General features: G+C 35.5%; 1 protein-coding gene across 5 annotated transcripts in view; it reads left to right on the plus strand.

Annotated features, from left to right (window-relative positions):
- Positions 1 to 19,204, plus strand: part of NOL4 (nucleolar protein 4) — a 193,456-nt gene that overhangs the window by 139,618 nt on the left and 34,634 nt on the right. For 4 of the 5 annotated variants that reach the window (XM_032182971.1, XM_032182972.1, XM_032182974.1 and 1 more), the window contains 3 exons: positions 4,205 to 4,384; positions 5,133 to 5,324; positions 16,835 to 16,948. In XM_032182971.1, coding sequence (XP_032038862.1) covers positions 4,205 to 4,384; positions 5,133 to 5,324; positions 16,835 to 16,948 — 486 coding nt within the window. The remainder of the gene's footprint in view (positions 1 to 4,204; positions 4,385 to 5,132; positions 5,325 to 16,834; positions 16,949 to 19,204) is intronic. The other variant, XM_032182973.1, reaches the window with a different exon arrangement.

The raw sequence follows: 19,204 nt of genomic DNA on the forward strand, positions 1-19,204 counted from the left end.
TCCCCTAGTTCCAGCCCCCCTGCCATGGGCAGGGCCACCTCCCACCAGACCAGGTTGCTCAAAGCCCCATCCAGCCTGGCCTTGAACACCTCCAGGGATGGGGCATCCACAGCATTTTTGGGCAACCTGTTCCAGTGCTTCACCACTCTATGAGTGAATAATTTATTCTGAATATGTAGTCTAAATCTCCCATTTTGTAGTTTAAAGCCATCACCCCTTGTCCTATCACTACACTTTCTGACAAAGAGCTTTCTTGTACATTCTCTTTAGATACTGGCAAACTGCTATATGGTCTCCTTGGAACCTTTTCTTCTCCAGGCTCAAAAACCCCCACTCGCTCAACCTGTTTTCACAGGAGAAGTGTTCCAGCCCTCTGATCACTTATTTACTTATTTATTAGAAGGAGATTGGTTATTTCATGTTACAAACTCCTGAAACCAGGTTATTAGGCATTAATAACCTTTGATTTTTGTAATGCAGTAGAGTCTTATACCTATTATTGCAAGAAAGAGATTGAAACAATGAACTCAGAACCTTCAGAAAAGGACAAAGACAAGATGACCATAATATATCTATCAACATCTCAGTATTTTTAAGACAACTTCATGATTTTCAAGGAGGCAATGATCCTGGACTTACCATTGGCCTCATTTGTTCTCCTTGAATAAGTTCTCTTTACTTTTCTATCACTTCCTTTTTGCACCTATATTTGTCAAACACAAAGATTTCATGTGTGGAACATCTTTTGTCTATCTAATGCTTCCATTCCATAATCACTTTAATCTTGCATTGCTGTCAAGAGATGTGTGTTTCCTCTGTCCTCTACATGCTCACACCCTCCTGCCAAGCCCAAAGGTTTGTAGTTTCAGGTGGTGAACAGGAACCAAGTCTTAAATACACTGGCAAAAGGAGTTAAAAATGAAATAAATAAATAAATAAATAAAAGGCCAGGGGTAGGGGGAAGATTTTTAGCTAGGATCACTTCTCTAGTCTAGCACCTGGAGGAACACTTAAAATGTATGTATTGAGGGATGCAGAGAAATGAATGAGATGGTACCTACCTGGCAAAAGTGGGAGCAGCCTTTTCAAAAACGGTCAACCTTAAGTCATAAGGCTTCTAAGACTTAGAGACAGAAGTGCTAAGGGAAAAGCTGTCCTCTGCCTCTGCTGTCTTACTCTGTTTACCACTGCAGATGCTTAATAGAGTAGCAAAAGAAAATGCTTATCAGTTTTTGCGCAACTGCAGAGTCAACACAACGGAGAGGAACATTCTCTTCCTTCTCTGCCTAAATATTCATTTATGTATAAATATAAAAATGTAGACATTTTCTTCTTAACTGAGCTTTTTTAACCTCAGTTTGTTGACCCACCAGCTAGGAAAAAAGCCACGATTTTTTCTGCTATTGCACACAGTCATCAAATCCCCAGTGAATAACTACTTCTGCCATGCAACTTTTGCAGTTTTGCAGAGCATGCTATTCTATAATTTTCATTTATGACACCAAAGATGTTCTTGAAATAAATATTTTGGAAAAAATATTGGACAAGTCTCTCTATGCAATGCTTTCTTAAAAACAAAACAAAACAAAAAACTATTGCATTTTCTAGTGACAGCTAATACACTTTGGTCTGAATTCCTTTCCTTCACAAAAGCAAATCTCAATCCTGGTGCATAATTTATGATCTTGGCATCAGCCCAAACATATGTACATGTTGAAATCAGTTTTGCATCTGTTTAACTATATGCACATGAGTAGTCTAATTGGATTTAGTCTGATGAAATGACTCATATGAAATCAAGTGTTTGCAGAACAAGGGTTTCAGACAGTAGGGTTCTTCAGGGCAGTAGCTTCTGCTTGATATAACTTTATATGATGCTTAGCACAGGAAATGGATTTTAGATTATCTAGGAGCTCTCTGCATGTTGTATAGCTATAGTAAGTGGTGAAATAAAAAAGTACCAAAGAGCAAGTCTCAGTCTGAAGTCAGATCTTCTACTGCATAGCATTTGTATATAGTTACAATGTTACTTTTTATTTTTATTTTTTTATTTTTAAAATCATTCTTCACATTCCTTCATAACAGGCTATCAGGCTGCTGCTGTTGGCCTTCTGGTAGCCAATAGTAAGGTTAAATACTGTTGCTCATATATGCTAGATTCTCTGATATGTTATAAGCATCTTCTATCAGGATGGAACTGATCAGGATATTCTTCTTGAGCATAATTATCCAATGAATTCACCACCTCCTGCAAGGACGAGTGATCTGAATGGGCAGCAGTGTAGATATTCATCATCTGAAAATAAAACATCAGTGTGCCAAAGAAGAAAATGGACCTTTTTTTTGTTTGGTTTGTTTTTCTGTCTCTCCAAAGTCATCTTCCCACACCACCTCATGTCTGTCATCATGAACACTGGGATTAGTGGTAATTTTTTTGCCTTGTAACTGTGCAGTTGTAAGAAGAGGAGGTGATACTGAACTTACTATTTGTTGAAGATATTTGTATCCAGAGGCTGGCCCTTCTGTTTTCTTTTGATGTTTCTTCATTCTCCCTTTGTCTATTATAAGGGTTTAGGGAGAGAAGAGACTCTTAAGAAGGGGGATGAGAGAGAGGCTGCAAGATCTGATGTTAGAAGCATTAGAAATTAAAAAGTGGAACTCAAGGGGATTTGTTCTGAGAGAATATAGTCTGGGGAGGATAGATAAGGAAGGCTTGGAGCATGAGTGCTGGAAAGGAAAGGCGAGGAAATGAATGGTAGTGACTGCAAAACCAGTGGTGTACAGAGGGCCAAGATGAGATGGAAATGAAAATAGGGGAAAAAAAAATAGGGAAAATAGGGAAAGAAAAAAAATAGTTGGAGAAAGAATATAAAGCAAGAAATATACCTTAAAGATGAACGTAGTTTTGTAGGCGTTTCCCTCCTACCTCACTGCCCAGCTGCATTCTGTGGTTGATGAAAACAACACTGAATGAAAGACAGTTTTAGGAGGCTCAGAATGTAGAACAAGATGTGACTTTAACCACGTGTATTTGAAATATATTCTTGACTGACACATTATGCTCTTGATATATATTTGTTGATATATATATATATCTTGATATATATGTTGGTGGCATTTAGACAAGAGGCACAAAAAAATATAGATATGTGTGAAATTCATCATGTAGTACCTGATACAGGACTCTTTGAAGTTAATTGAATACAGTATGCTTTGAAGCAAGGGAGGAATATCTTGAAATATTACAGGATTTTTATTATAGAAGTAAAATAGAGCTCTGAATTACCTAAATGTGAATCTGATGGCTCTGGTGAAAATACTCTGTGATACTTTTGTATGGCTGGTGCAAAGCTTTGATCTTAAAGTGTTACATTGTAGAAGGCTTTTCATTACTGATGTCATTTTGTGTTTTGTCGGTCTGAAGCATATGCAGAGGAAACAGGTAAATGAGGTCTTGATATTTCACAAAAAATGCACAGTATTGACTCTTTTGATAACTGAAAACTTTTTGGTCTCGGAAGTGGATAGCACTTTAATGAGATGGTCATCTGATTTATACAGTAAGCTGACTATTCTGCTCAGGGGAAAAATCTGAATGCTGATATGAGGAAAGAAAATGGTTTTGCTACATATTTCTCAGCAGAGCATTCATAAAATTAACCAACCTATGCACCTCTAATTTGGTTTCGGGTTTTCCAAGTGAAAGCTAGAACATGATCATCTGCACATTTTGAATGTTTTGAACATATATTGGCTCTTGAAAATATTTCATACTGATTGAATAAATATCAGTGTTTCCTACTTATATCTGTTTTGCCTTAAAATGGGTAATGTTTAACACTGGAATTTTGTGGAAAACCTATTGCCCCTTATTTACATCTTGGCTAATATAAAGAAGTTAGTATTTGCTAGAAACTTCTGTATGTAGTATGTATGGCAAGTATCTTGACTGTAATTATCATAGGTAATTTGGTAATTTGTTTACTGAATTTACATCTGGTCACATTTTTTAAAAATACTAAAATGAATATTATTGAGATTTGTTTACTCTTACAAGGACCATGAGCACACAATGTTGAACCAAGAATAAAAAGAAACCATGGAATTGTTTAAATGTTTATAAAGCATTTTTGATGTGCAGACCTTATTTCTATGGTGAATTTTTACAGATATATACATATCTATTTTTTAAATCTATTTTCAGTCCCCTGCACATAGCTATTCAAGCTATGACTCTGGCAAGAATGAGAGTGTAGGCAGAGGTGCTGAAGATCTGTCTTTGAATCGAGGAGATGAAGATGAGGATGACCATGATGAGCAGGAAGATCCTGAGAAGGTTAATGAGTCGGATGGGGTAGAAGCTGAGCGACTGAAAGCTTTTAATGTAAGTCCCCTTGCACTTGTTGCTTTGTTTACCTCTACTACCTCCTTTTACATTGCTATTTATGGTAAGTTTGACAATATTAAAGGCACATTAATTTAATTTGCTGGAACTTTTTCAATTATATTAATGCACATTAAAGTCTTGCCAACAGATGAAAGTTTTACTGTGTTTTATTTAGAATTTAAGGCACAGTGCCATTTTACCAGTGAAGAAAACAAGGCTTTGTTTTGTGTGTGTATATGTGCCTGTGTGTGTGGACGTGTGGATGTGCATGTTCAGTCAGTGAATGGAAAGGGGCTGTAGCTAGTTTATCAGAAGACCATTCCAGTGGTCAGCTGTTCGCTATTGCTTTCCCAGTGTATGTAATTATGCATGAAAACACAAGCAATTGTTCAAACAAAGAAAAGTGAGATTCACTTCAATAAAATGATGTAGCAATCACAGCTTATTGTTAATGATGAAACTTAAGTGGTGCCTATCTTCACAATCTGTTCTGGTTTATCTCACAAGTTCTGTATCCTATAGACTATTCTTTTCTTGTCCTTATTTTTTTTCCCTTAAATTAGCTCCTTCCCACCCCCCAAATAATCCTTTAAAGAACTGTTTGCTTAATATTTCTGGCTTCCCATTACAAAGCTATTCCGTGGATAGAAAAAAATGTCTTCCTATCAGTAATCAAGACAGAAAGCTAGGAAGAGAAGAGAGCAGCCCTCCAAACCCGTCTCCTCTGTCTCCCTCTTGCCAACAGATGTTTGTCAGGCTGTTTGTAGATGAAAACTTGGACCGAATGGTCCCAATCTCTAAGCAGCCAAAAGAAAAGATCCAAGCTATCATTGACTCATGCAGGCGACAATTCCCTGAGTATCAAGAGCGTGCCAGAAAACGCATACGTACTTACCTCAAGTCCTGCAGGCGGATGAAAAGAAGTGGTTTTGAGATGGTGAGTTTTGATTTAAAACCCAGCCCTAGTTTCCATCAAAACCCCATATGTAAATCCATGACACTATTTTGTTTTCATCTTAGTGTCTTTTTTTTTTTCTTTTTTTTTTTTTTTTCCTCGTTTATTTATTTATTTATTTTTGGTAATACCAGGTCAGAGGTTTCTTTTTGCCTCCTTCATTCTTCCTGAATTTATTCCCCTTCTTCACTGGTATAAAAATTATTTGAGACACTAAAATTCACAAGATGAACTAGTATGGATCTGTAAGAAATTAAAAACAAAACAAGGTATAAGGAGAGAAACCAAATGATGGCTTATATAGTGACTTATTGCCTACTCAAGATTACACTTAGAGATTTTTGCCTGGCAAAATCTTGAAGTAAGATGGATTTTTCTATAAAATACTTCTGCTAACTGCATTTGTGTGAACTCTATAAAAATTAGATCTTGCTAGAAAAATGCTATATCTAAGCAAATGCTCAGTGTAGTAACATTGCATTGGCAATGGTTTGTATTTTCTTTCTTGCACATTTTATCCTATGAACTATCAGTAATGGTAACTCCTTTAAATCTTTCAGTTGATATATAGTTTATATATCTATAGTTTTATATATAGATAACTATATAGATAGAAAACTATATAGATATATAGTTTTATATATCTATATAAAACACAGGCAGTGATTTTAAAGCACAGGTATCAAGTTTACATTTTGAGCAGTTTTACTAATTGTAAGTGAACAAAAGACCATGAAATCAGTATACAAATAGCAGTGTTTTCCAACATTAGTATTTTAATATTACCCAGTAGCTTAAGAATGGGCAAAGAATAGCTCTTCTCACCAATTGGCAAATTTATTATCTTTAAAAAACTTTTATATTTCCAAATTCCAGGAAAACTGCAAGAAATTGAGTACCTACCTACCTTATGCTTGATGTGTCTTAGCTATCTCTCTGGCTTTTAGATGACAATGAAGTCACTTCATCGTTACAAATAGATATCATTTAGTGATCAAACATATCATTTTTATTTTAATGAATCATCTACAAACCCATTGATTACATAAAAATACTGGGCATGACTGAATTTTACTGTTTCTCTCTTTCTCTCTGTCTTTCTCTTTCCTGCAGTCTATGCAGAATGCTTATGTCCATATGTTGTTTTAAAATGGTAGCTGACAGTTTTAAGAACACAATATCAAGTTTATTGTAGGGTGAGACCATTACTGGATACCACAAACAGCAGAGACAGAAACTAATTTTTTGTATGTGTTTGTGACTGTGTGGCTTTATTATTTGAAACATTGGGACAATGTTGTTTCTGAACAATGGAAACACAGATGAAAATAGACAGGTAGAATAAAGGGCAGCTGTACTGATAAAAGTACCACAGATTGACTGGTGGTGTACATGTCAAATTGTATAGCCCTCCAAAATAAAAGAAGGAAAAACAGAAAGTAAATATTTTCCATGATACAGTAAGTAGAATCAAATTATATCCATTCACTCCAGCTGAGAATAATTCAGCAACATCTTGTTCATCTTTCATGGTGCCAAATATTTTTGCTGTGCTGTACTTTAAAATAAAAATACTTATAAAATTAGCTGATGCTAGCAAGTCTCCTCGCTGTTCCAATTTATGGCTTCATTACTATCATTATTCATGCTGATGAGCAGTTATGTAAACTGACTTTTTTAATTTTTATCATCTGAAAGATCTGCACAACTGCTTTTCTGTATGAACAAGGAGTTTACAGTCTGACCCATAAAAGCTAGCTTGGTTTGACTTTAGTGTATTATGTATATTTGCAAAGGTTACTTTCATATGAACAAAGGTTGCAGGGTCAAATTTATTCCTGGGAGGGGAAAAGGAGCAGTGATTACCAGGAACATGATTCAAATAGGCAACCTTTATAATTCAGAAATATTCCCTATATTTATAATATTACATTTTATGATGGGCTTTATTTCCTTTCAAACAAACAAATTACCCTCTAAAATATTGACTTTGCTGCCCATGAATAGAAGTGACAAGGCACAGGTGTTCATACCAAAGATTGCAGCTTTCTTGGGCCAGAAGGGAAATCTGTCCTGCTTCACTGTTTGCAGGTAGGAAGAGGAGACTAAATCTTTGAGCAATTCCCTTTTAACTTCCCGAGAGAACTACTAGTGCTTTATGTTTAAGTCTTGAATAATTCTGAAATATAACACATATCCATTTGTTGTTTTTAATTATTTTCTAGTTTCTAAATTACTCTATTGGTATGTCATGACTATAAGCCATTTTAAAAAAATACTATCATGGGCAGAGGCACTTGACTGTATGATTATTTTGAATATACTCACTGTTTTGACAGTGGAAAAGAATCACTTTGTGTCTGGATAATAACTTTTGTTCAAAACAATCATGAAAGGACATGTCGGTGTTGATTTGAATCAGGTGCTACACACAGCTACAGCAAAACAGGATAATGATCTCCTCAGGAGCAATAGTGCTACTGTTGTTATATTAAATAGGATATCAGATAATAATCTCCACAGGTGGTGCCTTTTACTTTAGACATATTAAACACAAGTTTTTCATTTTGTTCAGGGCCAGAATGCCATGTTTCGAGCATCTAGTTGCAAGAGAAAAAGAGAATTAATCTCATAAATGGCGTGTGACAGTTCAGACTATGTGGAGTGGTGCAGCTATCTACAGCGTCATATTGCAAAGTGAAGAGAAAATGTAAACAATAAGTTTAATTAGCGTAAGACTGCATGGTAAAGATGAAAAAGCATGCCTGAAGCCTGCTTCTGTCAGTTATTTGCCATCTGTAATCCAAATGACAGTTCTCACTGCATAACAGGCTACTTCTAGCTCTGAGGCAATAGGAAAGGTTCTGTGTCATGAGTTTGTGTTGTTAGTTAATATTTCTTCTTATTATTATTTTTAAGAGATGCTTACAGTTATTCACCTACTTATGACAGCCTGGAGTCTGTGGAATCCAAGGCAGCTTGAATAGATTCTTGTTACAAATATTCTTTTGAGAAATTCCCTTTCTGCATTGAAAATGCTTTCCTCATTTGATTTTTAGCTCATAATTTTGCCACTTGCATTTTCATTCTGGCACAACCATATCCCTCAACAAGGCATTGTCAAAGTTTTTCTCATGAATTGCAAGATCACTTTTCTCCTCCTGTTCTCTCTTGCTTATGGTCTATTGAGAACATTCTCTTACTATATTCTGTGATCTTGTTCATAATTTTCCATTGGGAAGGAAGTTTGCCTAGTCCTGAAATCACTGAATTTTGGATGATATCTCTGGGTTATGCTTCCACTTGTGCAGTGCCACACAACTTTAAGAAGTTCTTAAAGAAAATGTTTGTTTTTCTCTTCATTTGCCCATAAGCAAAAGAAAAAATGAATTATTGCCCCTCTCTGAAGGACTGATGTTAATGAGAGTTCCTTTCTATATATTAAGTGGTTGTGATCTGTGTATGCTAAACAAGAGTTTTCTCTCTGAAATAGTCAAATGACCTATTTCACTAATATTTAAAAAATCTGTACTTTAGACTTGTCCCTGCCTATGCATATGTGAAAAAATGCCAAATGAAAAAAAAAAAAAAAAAGAAAAAAAGTAATAGCTGCTGAGTACACATATTTACTTACTTAGTTACAGTCCAGAAAATTGCAATGTTTGAAATGATAAAATAGAGTTGAATTAACTTAATCACATTTTCTTTCTACTATCTGCTCCTTTCTATCTTCAGGATCTCTTATCATCAGACTCAGTTTCTGCATTCCATTTGAAACTGCACCTTACAGTGCCTTTTGCACAGATATGCACTTTTTCCCATGTAGTATATCAAGGCTTAAACATAAAAAATTTGGTTTTAGCAACAGTAATTCCCCCCTGCCCCTGCCCACCCCCCACTAGGCACTACTGTTATACAAATAAATACTATCAAAGAACTAAGTGATACTGCTGTTATATATTGGAGAGAAAAGTCTAGTTACAAATACCTTTCATTGTCTGAAGATGTTTGGATGTGTCAGTGATGAGGAAAGGAATAACACTATGAATAAAGATAGCTCCTAAGTAAGAAGGAGCTGAGAAGAACAATAACAGGATCTATCCTATTGATTGTTATCTATCAATAACAGATCAGCAACCTTGATGTCTTTTGCTGCTTCTGTGTTTTGTTTGTGCCAATTGGCTGTAAGAGGTGTTTTAACAATTTGCAACTGTGCACATGCTGATCAAGATGTTTTAAATGCATCTAGTGAGCTGGAGTGCTTTTTTATTGTGATCGAGTGTTTTTCAGAGGGTGGTATGTCTTCTGAAATCTGCCTCTTTAAAATGTCTCTGTTTTAGAGTTTTAGCTTTACAGTGAGGAAGCTTTCATTTCAGTAATTTAGTTTTGAGTAGTCCAGCTGCCCTTGCAGTCACTTGGCTTTTCAGTCCTCCAGGCCTATGTTGACAGTAAAGGTCATAAGCATGACTGAAAAATTGCACTAAGTTATGAAATAGGAACTACCACCAGCACTTCCTCCCCCCAACAACTATTTTAAGGAAAGATTAAAATCTGGGATAAAAAGAATGTTCAGCCTGACTGAAATTGAAGACTGAAAGAATGAAATCAGGAAGAAAAAAAAAAAAAAGTACTAAGTATTTCAGTTTTTCTTGTACCGTGATTCTGACATATTACGACCCCTGCTATAGTGTTACTTGATGATATGGCTTCTGACACTAATTTAAGAGTAGGTGACCTACTCTGTATTTGAATTAGGAAACAATGGTAAATCAGATTCAGTTGTTCCTGGTCTTCTGGAGTTTTACTAGAAAACTGTTTGCTGCTGGAGTGCCCAGTCCAATCTATCAAATCCAAGCCTATCTCAGATATAGTTCAGCCCAATGAACTATGATTCTCTATCACTCTGTCATACCATATGTATTTAGGATAGAGGTAATCTCACCTACATTTACTAACTAAGAGTTAAGGTGCTAGAGAAATTAGGTGACTTTCCCTCAGCAATCAGTGAATCCCACAGATGACACCCTCCTGAGAGATTATCTCCAGCTGTCTTGAGAGTCAACTTCTGGAGATACCTGTCTTTTAAAAGAAATAAAAAAGGAGCCTAGATAACTAGTATAGATGAAATACTCAGATTTTATGCAGACTAAGTTAGATGGATCTTATTTCTGTTATTTACAAAAGATAATTAAATTTTCCAGTAGCCCCACTGAAAATCTTTCTTAAGTAAGTGGGCCAGGACTTGGCCCTGTACGTAGGGGCAGCAGCAACAGGAGAAAAGTAGTTGGCTGAAAAGTATCATATGGGAATTCCTTAACACAGGAATATGGATATGTAAGTTTATATATACATGTATGTTAGGTATTTAGGCACTGTCAAATCAATGTGCAATATGCATTGTTTCAATTAAATGTGCTTTAAAGCTGAAAACTTTTAAAAAGTGATATGATTATAACTGAACATTTCAAAAAGTCTCCTCTACCTTTTAGGAAAAGAAAATATTTCTAGGTGTTTCTTTGAATTCCTTAGTAGGTGTTACAATTGAGTATTTATCACAGTTTCACTGCAGGCTGCGAGACTGAGCAAAATACATCAAAACCCAGTCAGAAACAGTTGCTGCAAGCATTAAAATGCCAGTCTGGTTGTTCATATTTCATAGTTCTCTACAAAATAATTATAAAATTATATTCAACAGACTGTGGTATCATAATTCACTGTGTACATTTAAAACTACTCTGCAGAATTTTTTCAGAATCCTTCTAACTGTGCAGTGTAGGATGGTTCTGTGCCATACAACTGCATTATACTGAGTAAAAAAAAATCATTGAAGATAGCCCATACCCTTTCTTAGTAGGCATTGTGGATATTTTCTGTGAAAAGCTGCTAATTAAGGATTGCATACTGTTATTAGATACATATTATGGTTTTTCACACATTGTCTTAGATCTTAATACATTAGTATGAAAGGTTTGTGGCATAATATTTCATTTTGGCAATGGACTGGTTTACAATGCATAAGGAAAAACTGACATGCAGGAAAGCAGTAGGGAGCCTCGCAATGTTGGGAGTACAGACTGCTTGGGTACCTCTGGAAAAACTCAGTAACTGCCATTGAGGCATCTCAGCCATTCATCTTCAACTTTGGATGGCCAATTGCCTTGGAAAATTTGTTTTCATGTTTGAGTAATAGATAAAATATGTCCTCATTCACACATTTACATGTATATTAGTTGTTAGAGTCTCTATGAACAAAAGAAATTAGCTTCCATGTTTACATGCTTGCAACTATCTTATACTCCAAGATTCTTCATTCTGATGTTAACTGACCTAAACTACAAGGGAGTATTTATGCACAAATGTCAGGATATAAAGTTTTGTGTTTTACCAGGTGTGCATGTGTGCCCATTATTTGACATAATTGATAGCTGATTTTTTTTCAGAACTGAGTCAGACCTGTGTAACATGTGACAAAGTATCTAGACCAAGCTCCTGTATGAAAACTTAGGCTATTATTTAGAAGGAAATACTAGACCTAACAGAAAACACTAATGCAGTAACTTTAGAGGCAACAGTTCTGTAACCACAGGGTAGCACACACAGCTAGTTAGAAACCTCTTTCTGGTGAATACACTGCTCCTAGTGGTTTAGACTGAAAATAGTCCCTGTATTATATCTGTAATCGGTAGACTTGCACTACAAATGCACATTTAAAATTAGAATATGACTTTTTTATTTTTATGTTTAGATTCCCTATAGAAACAAAAAAATTCTGTGAACATTGCAAAAAGGGTATTTTATGTTTCCCATATCAGTAATGAAAAGGCACATCACTTCAAACAGAAGACCTGGGGATATTGCATATAAATGATGTGTGCCACAAAATGGGTATTTCACAGCATATTGAAAGTACTAGCCTCTGTTATGTTAGGGAACCAGAGATTACATTAATAGAGTTATTTTTTAGAGGATCTTGGCCAAATATTCCTGATTTTAACTATGGAAGAAATCAGCAAGTTTGCAAAACTACTCCATCCCTCCAGAAAGCTTGTTGTAAGATGCTTTGGTTATTGATCTAACCACCACCAATGCCTCTGAAATATTGTCATTTTTAATGTTCTTGAAAGCAGACCAATGGTTATTTGACTACAAAGGAAAAACAGCTGATATGATTTTTCTTGAAGAAATCTGCTAAAATATATTTGCCAATAGATTTTTATTTATTTATTTATTTATTTTCAGAAAGACATAAGGGGATAATTTTGTGAAGTTTTTATATTAATTTGCACAAAAATGAAAAAATAAATCTTAAAACCATGTACAAGGTCCTGTCCAGTATGATAGTTAAGTGTGTTTGTTTCTTTGTCATCATCATCATCATCATTATCTTAAGGCTCTGGGGTGGTCTCAAGAATCAGATTTAAACAGCCTTGTAAGGCAGTTTTTGAATATGAGAGGACTGGAGGTGGTCGGCCATCTCCTTTGGGCTACTGAGGGAATTTCAACCAGCTCCTGAATGTCAGTCTTTTCAAAAGGTGTTAAAAAGAGATGCATCCACATGTACCTGAAAGTTAGGAGATTTCCTTTGCATCTTTTGTCAAAATGCTCTTCACATGCATTGTGTTAAGGTTGAACATGTGTTGGGTGTCAGCCAAAAAGAAGTACAAAAACAAAGAACTATATGTATTCAAAACGTAGCTGCTGTTTTAGTGCAGATACAGTCAGTTTCATTTCTAAATACAGAAGAGTTCTGTATACCCCTGCTGTGTGATGGACCAAAGTGTATAGTCTTCTCCAAAGGTCTATGTTAAGATGTTTTTAAAGATTCCCTTTTTTATTAATCCTTTCACCTGAAAGTTACTATAAAATTGACACTTTCCTCTTTTCTATCTGTCATTGTTTCAAAAGGACAAAAATTATATCCTGCCTTCTTCCATGTGAGTTGCTTGTTTTGATAGACTAAAGATTAGAGGCTTGGTTCTTTTCTGTTTTTTACACATGGGTAGTTCCACTACAGATATTACCTGGCTTACATCACTGTGAAGTGATAGAAATACAAGTCTGGGGCTATGAATGTTATGTATCAAACAGTAGGTATGTTCTGTCACTTAAAGCTGGTCAGGAATTTTTTGTAATGACTCTTTCTTTCTTATTTTATTTTTTTCTATTTTTTTTTCTTTCCTCCCCTTTAAGAAATATGAATTTGTCCAGTAAATTGAAACCTGTTTTCCTGCTAGACCAGTGAGGAGGTTGTGGATCTAGGGATTGTTTGTGGAGCCTGCGAGCCCTTGGAAATAGGGACTCTGTGGCTCCCACATTTCCTGCTGTAGTCTCAAACACGCAGGAACCAGAGCTCTGCTATCAGCAGAAGGAACCCTGGGAGCCTAAAAAATACTGGTTTGTCTGAGACCCGCAGGCTTCCTTCTGCAGAACTGAATGATGTTGCTTCTGCCACATTTTCCTCGGTCTTTCTGTCTCACCCTTGGATAGGGAGTTTAGAAATGTGCAGAACCCTACAGGGACTGGGTTGGCTTTATAGCTGGTAGTCATGACAGGGGTCATGAATAATCAGAAGCATAGAAAAAGTGGAAGTTAAGCTAAGCCAGAAGGGGGCTTTGAACTTAGAAGATGGGGCAGCGACTTCAGTTTATTTAGAAATACATAATAATAATAATAATAATAAGATTACTTCAAAATGTTTTTTTCCTCTTAGGCAAGGCTTTTCAAAATTGGTCTTTTTGACGTTTCACAGATATGGCATTTCATGGAACAGAAAATCTTTTCAACAGCTCTACGGAACTGTTAAAGTGACAGAGGACTGTTCATCTTCTCAATCAATGCCAGACTAGGGCTCTGCCCAAGCTGAGTTGATAGAGCGTGAACCTTAATCAGATGATTTTTCTCCTGTGCATTGTTACAGTATTTTAATCCCCAGGTGACTCAACCATGCATTCATTACATTCTCCCTAGGGTTCATTCTAGATAATTCTTGACATGAACATATCAACAGCCGGCTGCAGTGATGTGTGAGAAATTAGAGGTTAACACATATTTCAAGAGAAGTATACTCCATTACTTGGAGTTTAATTCATTTTTGCAGGTATTAATTTTCAATGTTTCAATGGTGAACATAACTGCTACAGTCTTTTTGAGAGAAATGAATATTTGGTTATAATGGCGACTCATTTTTAATGTTAATGAACACTTCAATAAACTCATTCTCTGCCATAAGCAAATAATCTAGGGAATTGAGTTCATTTTACCTTTTGGTCATTACATTACTTTCTGGGCCCATACGTTGTGTACTATGTATCTGGTGTGAACGATTGCTTGTAGCTCCGAGCTGTAACTGTAGCTGGAGGAATTAGCCATGTGTTTACTCAACAATTTTTCTGGACCATCATTGTGTAGCCAGTGCTAGAGGAACACACTGAGACTTTCATGCAACTAATATAGTTGATGTACCTGAAACGTATATAAAATGGTGGCATTTATAGTGATACTTGGCCACCAAATATAGAGAGGAATCTAGCAAGGCTAAGTGATGCAATAACATATTCAGGTCATCATCACCAGCATACCACCATGCAAGGAAGCAAAATAATTTTGTCAGTGAAAGCCTCCCTCAAAGGCTTACTCCCTCCTCTGGAGATCTTGGAAAGGTGTCTGCATGTACTGTAATGTTAACTTTTGTAATGGCACCAGGGCTTAACATCTGTGTCCTTCACCTTTTGAATGATTTATTTTCAAAAGTGCATGGAAATACATTGCTGGGCAAACTGTAAACAAGTTCAATAGGTTTTGTTCTGTCAAATCAATCCAAATGTCATATTTTATTGCAGCGTTGCTGGTGATTGTCTTTCTTACACAGCTGTTACTGATGCCAGAGAGCTTGCTCTTGTGTGAGGGGGTAGAATTAAGTCAAGAGCACTAGAGATGGAGACCCTAAATCCCTGTCTATTTCTAAAAGCTAGTTCAGCCTCTGGTCCCAGAATGCTGTCCCATGCATTAGAGAAGGTACAGCATGAGATAATAAATAGGCATTCTGCAGAGGACATTCAAAGTCTATAAATGGATTTCAATTTTTAAAGGTAAAAATGTACTATTAGTAATGGCCACCTAACAGTTTCTGGAATATTATGAAAACGATAAAATCAGATGAGCCAATATAATGAATCTGTTCTAAGGTTGTATAAGAACTGAACAGAATACTTCAAAATCTGCTTCCAAAACTCAATGACATTTCTCAACAGGTTCACAATTATGTTTTGGGGAATAAGAAAAGGAAATCAAACAAACAACACTAAAAAAACACACACACAGAGCCCCGCCCAGTCAAAAACAAAACAACAGAAGAAGAAGAAAAAAAAAAAGCTCCATGTATACAGCCAGTTTCTCAGTAGCTGTAAAGTCACACAGTTCTTTTGAGTTCAATGAAGCTTTGAAAATTTATGGAAGTTCAGAACATGGTCTAATAAATTGCGGTCTCTGGAGTGTGCTTATATATGTGTACATAACTGTATCTGTGATGTTGTACCGATTTTCTTTATTTTCCAGATAGTTCTAATATATCTTTGTATACTAAAGAATAAGACTAGTTTAATATTGTGAGCTTCATCTCCCAGATTGTTTGGTATGTAATTAGGAAAAAAGATGTGTAAATAGTCTTCTCAATGAATGTGTGGGGAAGACCATATTGAAATTCATAACTGACAGCAGACTAAAAAATATATCATATTATATAAAATACATCTTTTTTTTTGTTTTGTTTTGTTTTGTTTTTCTGCTTCATTGCACCTTTAACCAAAAGCATGTAAATGCTGTGAAATTCATAATGGAAGGTTTTTTATGAGAAAAATGAACCATATCTAGTTGAACCACAAAATATCTACATTGTTGGAAGGCTGGCATTATCAAGAGAAAAACAGATTATTTTTTTTTAAAGTCATTTTAATCACATCAGTCATTTTGCAGCAAGAAATGCAAATGTTCATATACTACAGATTGAGACTCTGAAATGTTCTGACAATCTGTTATGTTGTGAGTGATGTTTCAGTCCTATCACTCAGGGTTTTTTGTTTTGTTTTGGTTTGTTTTTTTATGACTATAAAAAACCAATAGTCATCTCTGTCACATGCTGCACAGGATAAAAAGCCTTTCAGTTTTCTTAACAAGAATCAGACGGCCAGGGTGCTGCTGGAACGCGGAGAATATGCCACTGTCTGTTCAAAGTACAGCATAATGAGCCAGACTAAACACACTGGACAATAGAGCTGTGGGGGGAAAGGGCTTCTCATGGATCCGCAGATCAGCTGCAGCTTTAACATCTAACTAGTTTCATTTTTCATCTTTACAAGTTCCATTTCCCTGTTTTGTTGCTATAAGCTACATTTCAATGAGCAGACTTTCCTGTCTAGGTGATGATATTTGTGTGCTTTGATAAGGATATCGTGGATTATGCTAGAAATAATTTCTGTTTCTTTTCTCTTTCATAGTCACGACCTATTCCCTCACACCTTACTTCAGCAGTTGCAGAGAGTATCCTGGCTTCCGCCTGTGAGAGTGAAAGCAGAAATGCTGCAAAAAGGATGCGGTTGGATAGACAGCAGGTACTGTTTTGTTTGGGGGTCTTCCACATCCATATTTATAAATCCACTGGACTCATTTACATTGGGTACCATGCAGAAGGGTGGTGCAATCCCTTATATATTTCTTGCGAGCAAGGATAATGAAAATACAAAAGCTGTAGTTCTTAAAATGATATGCCAGCATGTCTTTGTCTATATATATTTACATAAGCTGTATGAGGGTGCCTAGTTTATTTATAAAGTCCATCTGAATAATGTTACATACTTGATTTTTAATGGTTATAGATTTTGAGGACATAGTGTGCAATCTGCCTACTAGACTTACAAGTAACAGAACATGCAGTATATATGTTACATAGATATTAGAAACTGTGCCTGTATACATGAGTCAGAATGTTTAGCTGTGCACATAATCTCTTTCAAATGTTTGTATGTATTTATAAATGTAAGGTGAAATTGTGTATGTTTTTGAAAATGCCTATTTGCCTAAAACAGAAAAGTTATTATGATATATATATATATATATATATATAAATGCTGTCAGGTGACTTACTAGTGAGTTTTTTAACCTCGTATAAATATTTATTTTTGTATGTGATTGTGCACCTGTTACTTTGTGTGTTAGGATTTCAGTGTTTTTAAATTGCTAAGAATCACATGTTTTCTTTCAGTATTTTAAAGCCAAACTGGTAGCTCATTTTACACTGATTATTTAGTTGCTCTGAAGATACAGTGAATGTCTAACATTTTTATTGAAAAAAACTTTTAGACTTTATTTCTCTTTGTGATTATCAAAAAGCTCAATTCTAGTAATATCTCAGTTGTTTCTGAGATATGTCTCAGTCATGCTCAGTCATGGTAGATAAACTTTTTGTTTGTTTGTTTGTTTGTTTTGTGGAATTGACTCCTTTCAGGTCATTCCCTAGCTAAAGAAAGGATATTTAATACCACATTTAGATTATTGTTAACTTAGGAGCTGAGAGGAGATATTGCTTTTCTGCTCTTTAAAAAAAAAAAAAAAAAAAAAGTATTTTCATTAAAGCTGTACATTTGCATTAAGATTTACAAACCACATGTCAAAGCATTGTAATGTTAAGTGTGGCTTAGTATTCATTCAGGTTCTGCAGGTTTTATATGCTGTCAATTTTTCTCTGATTTGTCAAGTAACAATTAAAAAAGAAAACTACAAACTCAACATGCTTGCCAAGGAGACTAAGAAAAGACTTGTACAAATTGCAGTTACTTTCATTGCATTGTCTGGAGACTAACCTGACCAGTAATTACAAAAATAGTGGCTCCTTAGTGCAGACAGGGTAAAGCAGAGTTTTTGAGTGATTTAAATAATAAACCCATAATACTCTCCAAGGAGTCAGCTGTTGAAACAAGCACATTGAAAAAGCTGTAGACAGAAGTCAGAAAGCGTATTAATAGGATTTTTATTACTTTTATTTGTGGTACTACTATCACTGAAGGATTTGGTAATGATTTTCATTGAGGGGTAAGATGTTTCTTTACTTTTACTTACAGAATTCAAAACTTGTCAGTAGCATGGCTCCAAACTGATCATCTTTCTTTCAAAGGTGATGTTAAAGTAGCAAAGTTGCCTAACAAGAAGATGCAGTGGAGTCTGTTTTCTTCAGTTCCTTCATCTTTTTGTCAGTGAGTTACAAGAACATTGTGGAGACAGTTGCAAATAGTCCCAGCTATTTGGTTCAGTAAACAGTAAATTAGTTCAGTTGATGTAGATTTGGTACTTGCAAAACTATTTGTGAATTCAGGATAAATTTGCTGAATAGTTTTGTCTGGAAAAAAACAATGTGAATGTGTTAGCTATCTCCATAAAGCCTACACTAAGAAACTTACCCTAAAGGGGGGAATAGTGGACAGTTGTTAAAGAAGTAGAAAACCTTGGTTCTAGCCCCAGTTCCATTGAAATGTAATTATTTATTCCAAGTACATAATATTAACAAAGTAGATTGAGAACAAAGCATTCCAGAATATATCTGACTGGGGTATTTAAAACCAACTACTGTGTTCAGTTCTCATGCTGAGGTGGGAGGTGGACCTGTATCCAGGGACAGTCCATTATAGGTAAAAGGACTCTATCCATCTTTTATTATTTTTATCTTTATTTACTTTTAAATTTCATTCACTTTTCTTACTTATATTCCAAAGGATTTTTTTTTCAGTGGATTTTTTCTTAAAAAGTTCCTGCTCTTTGGTTACAACAATCCCATGCAATGCTACAGGCTTGGGGCAGAGTGGCTGGAAAGTTGT

This window comes from Aythya fuligula, chromosome 2, assembly GCF_009819795.1.
Source record: "Aythya fuligula isolate bAytFul2 chromosome 2, bAytFul2.pri, whole genome shotgun sequence".
Classification (NCBI taxonomy): Eukaryota; Metazoa; Chordata; class Aves; order Anseriformes; family Anatidae; genus Aythya; species Aythya fuligula.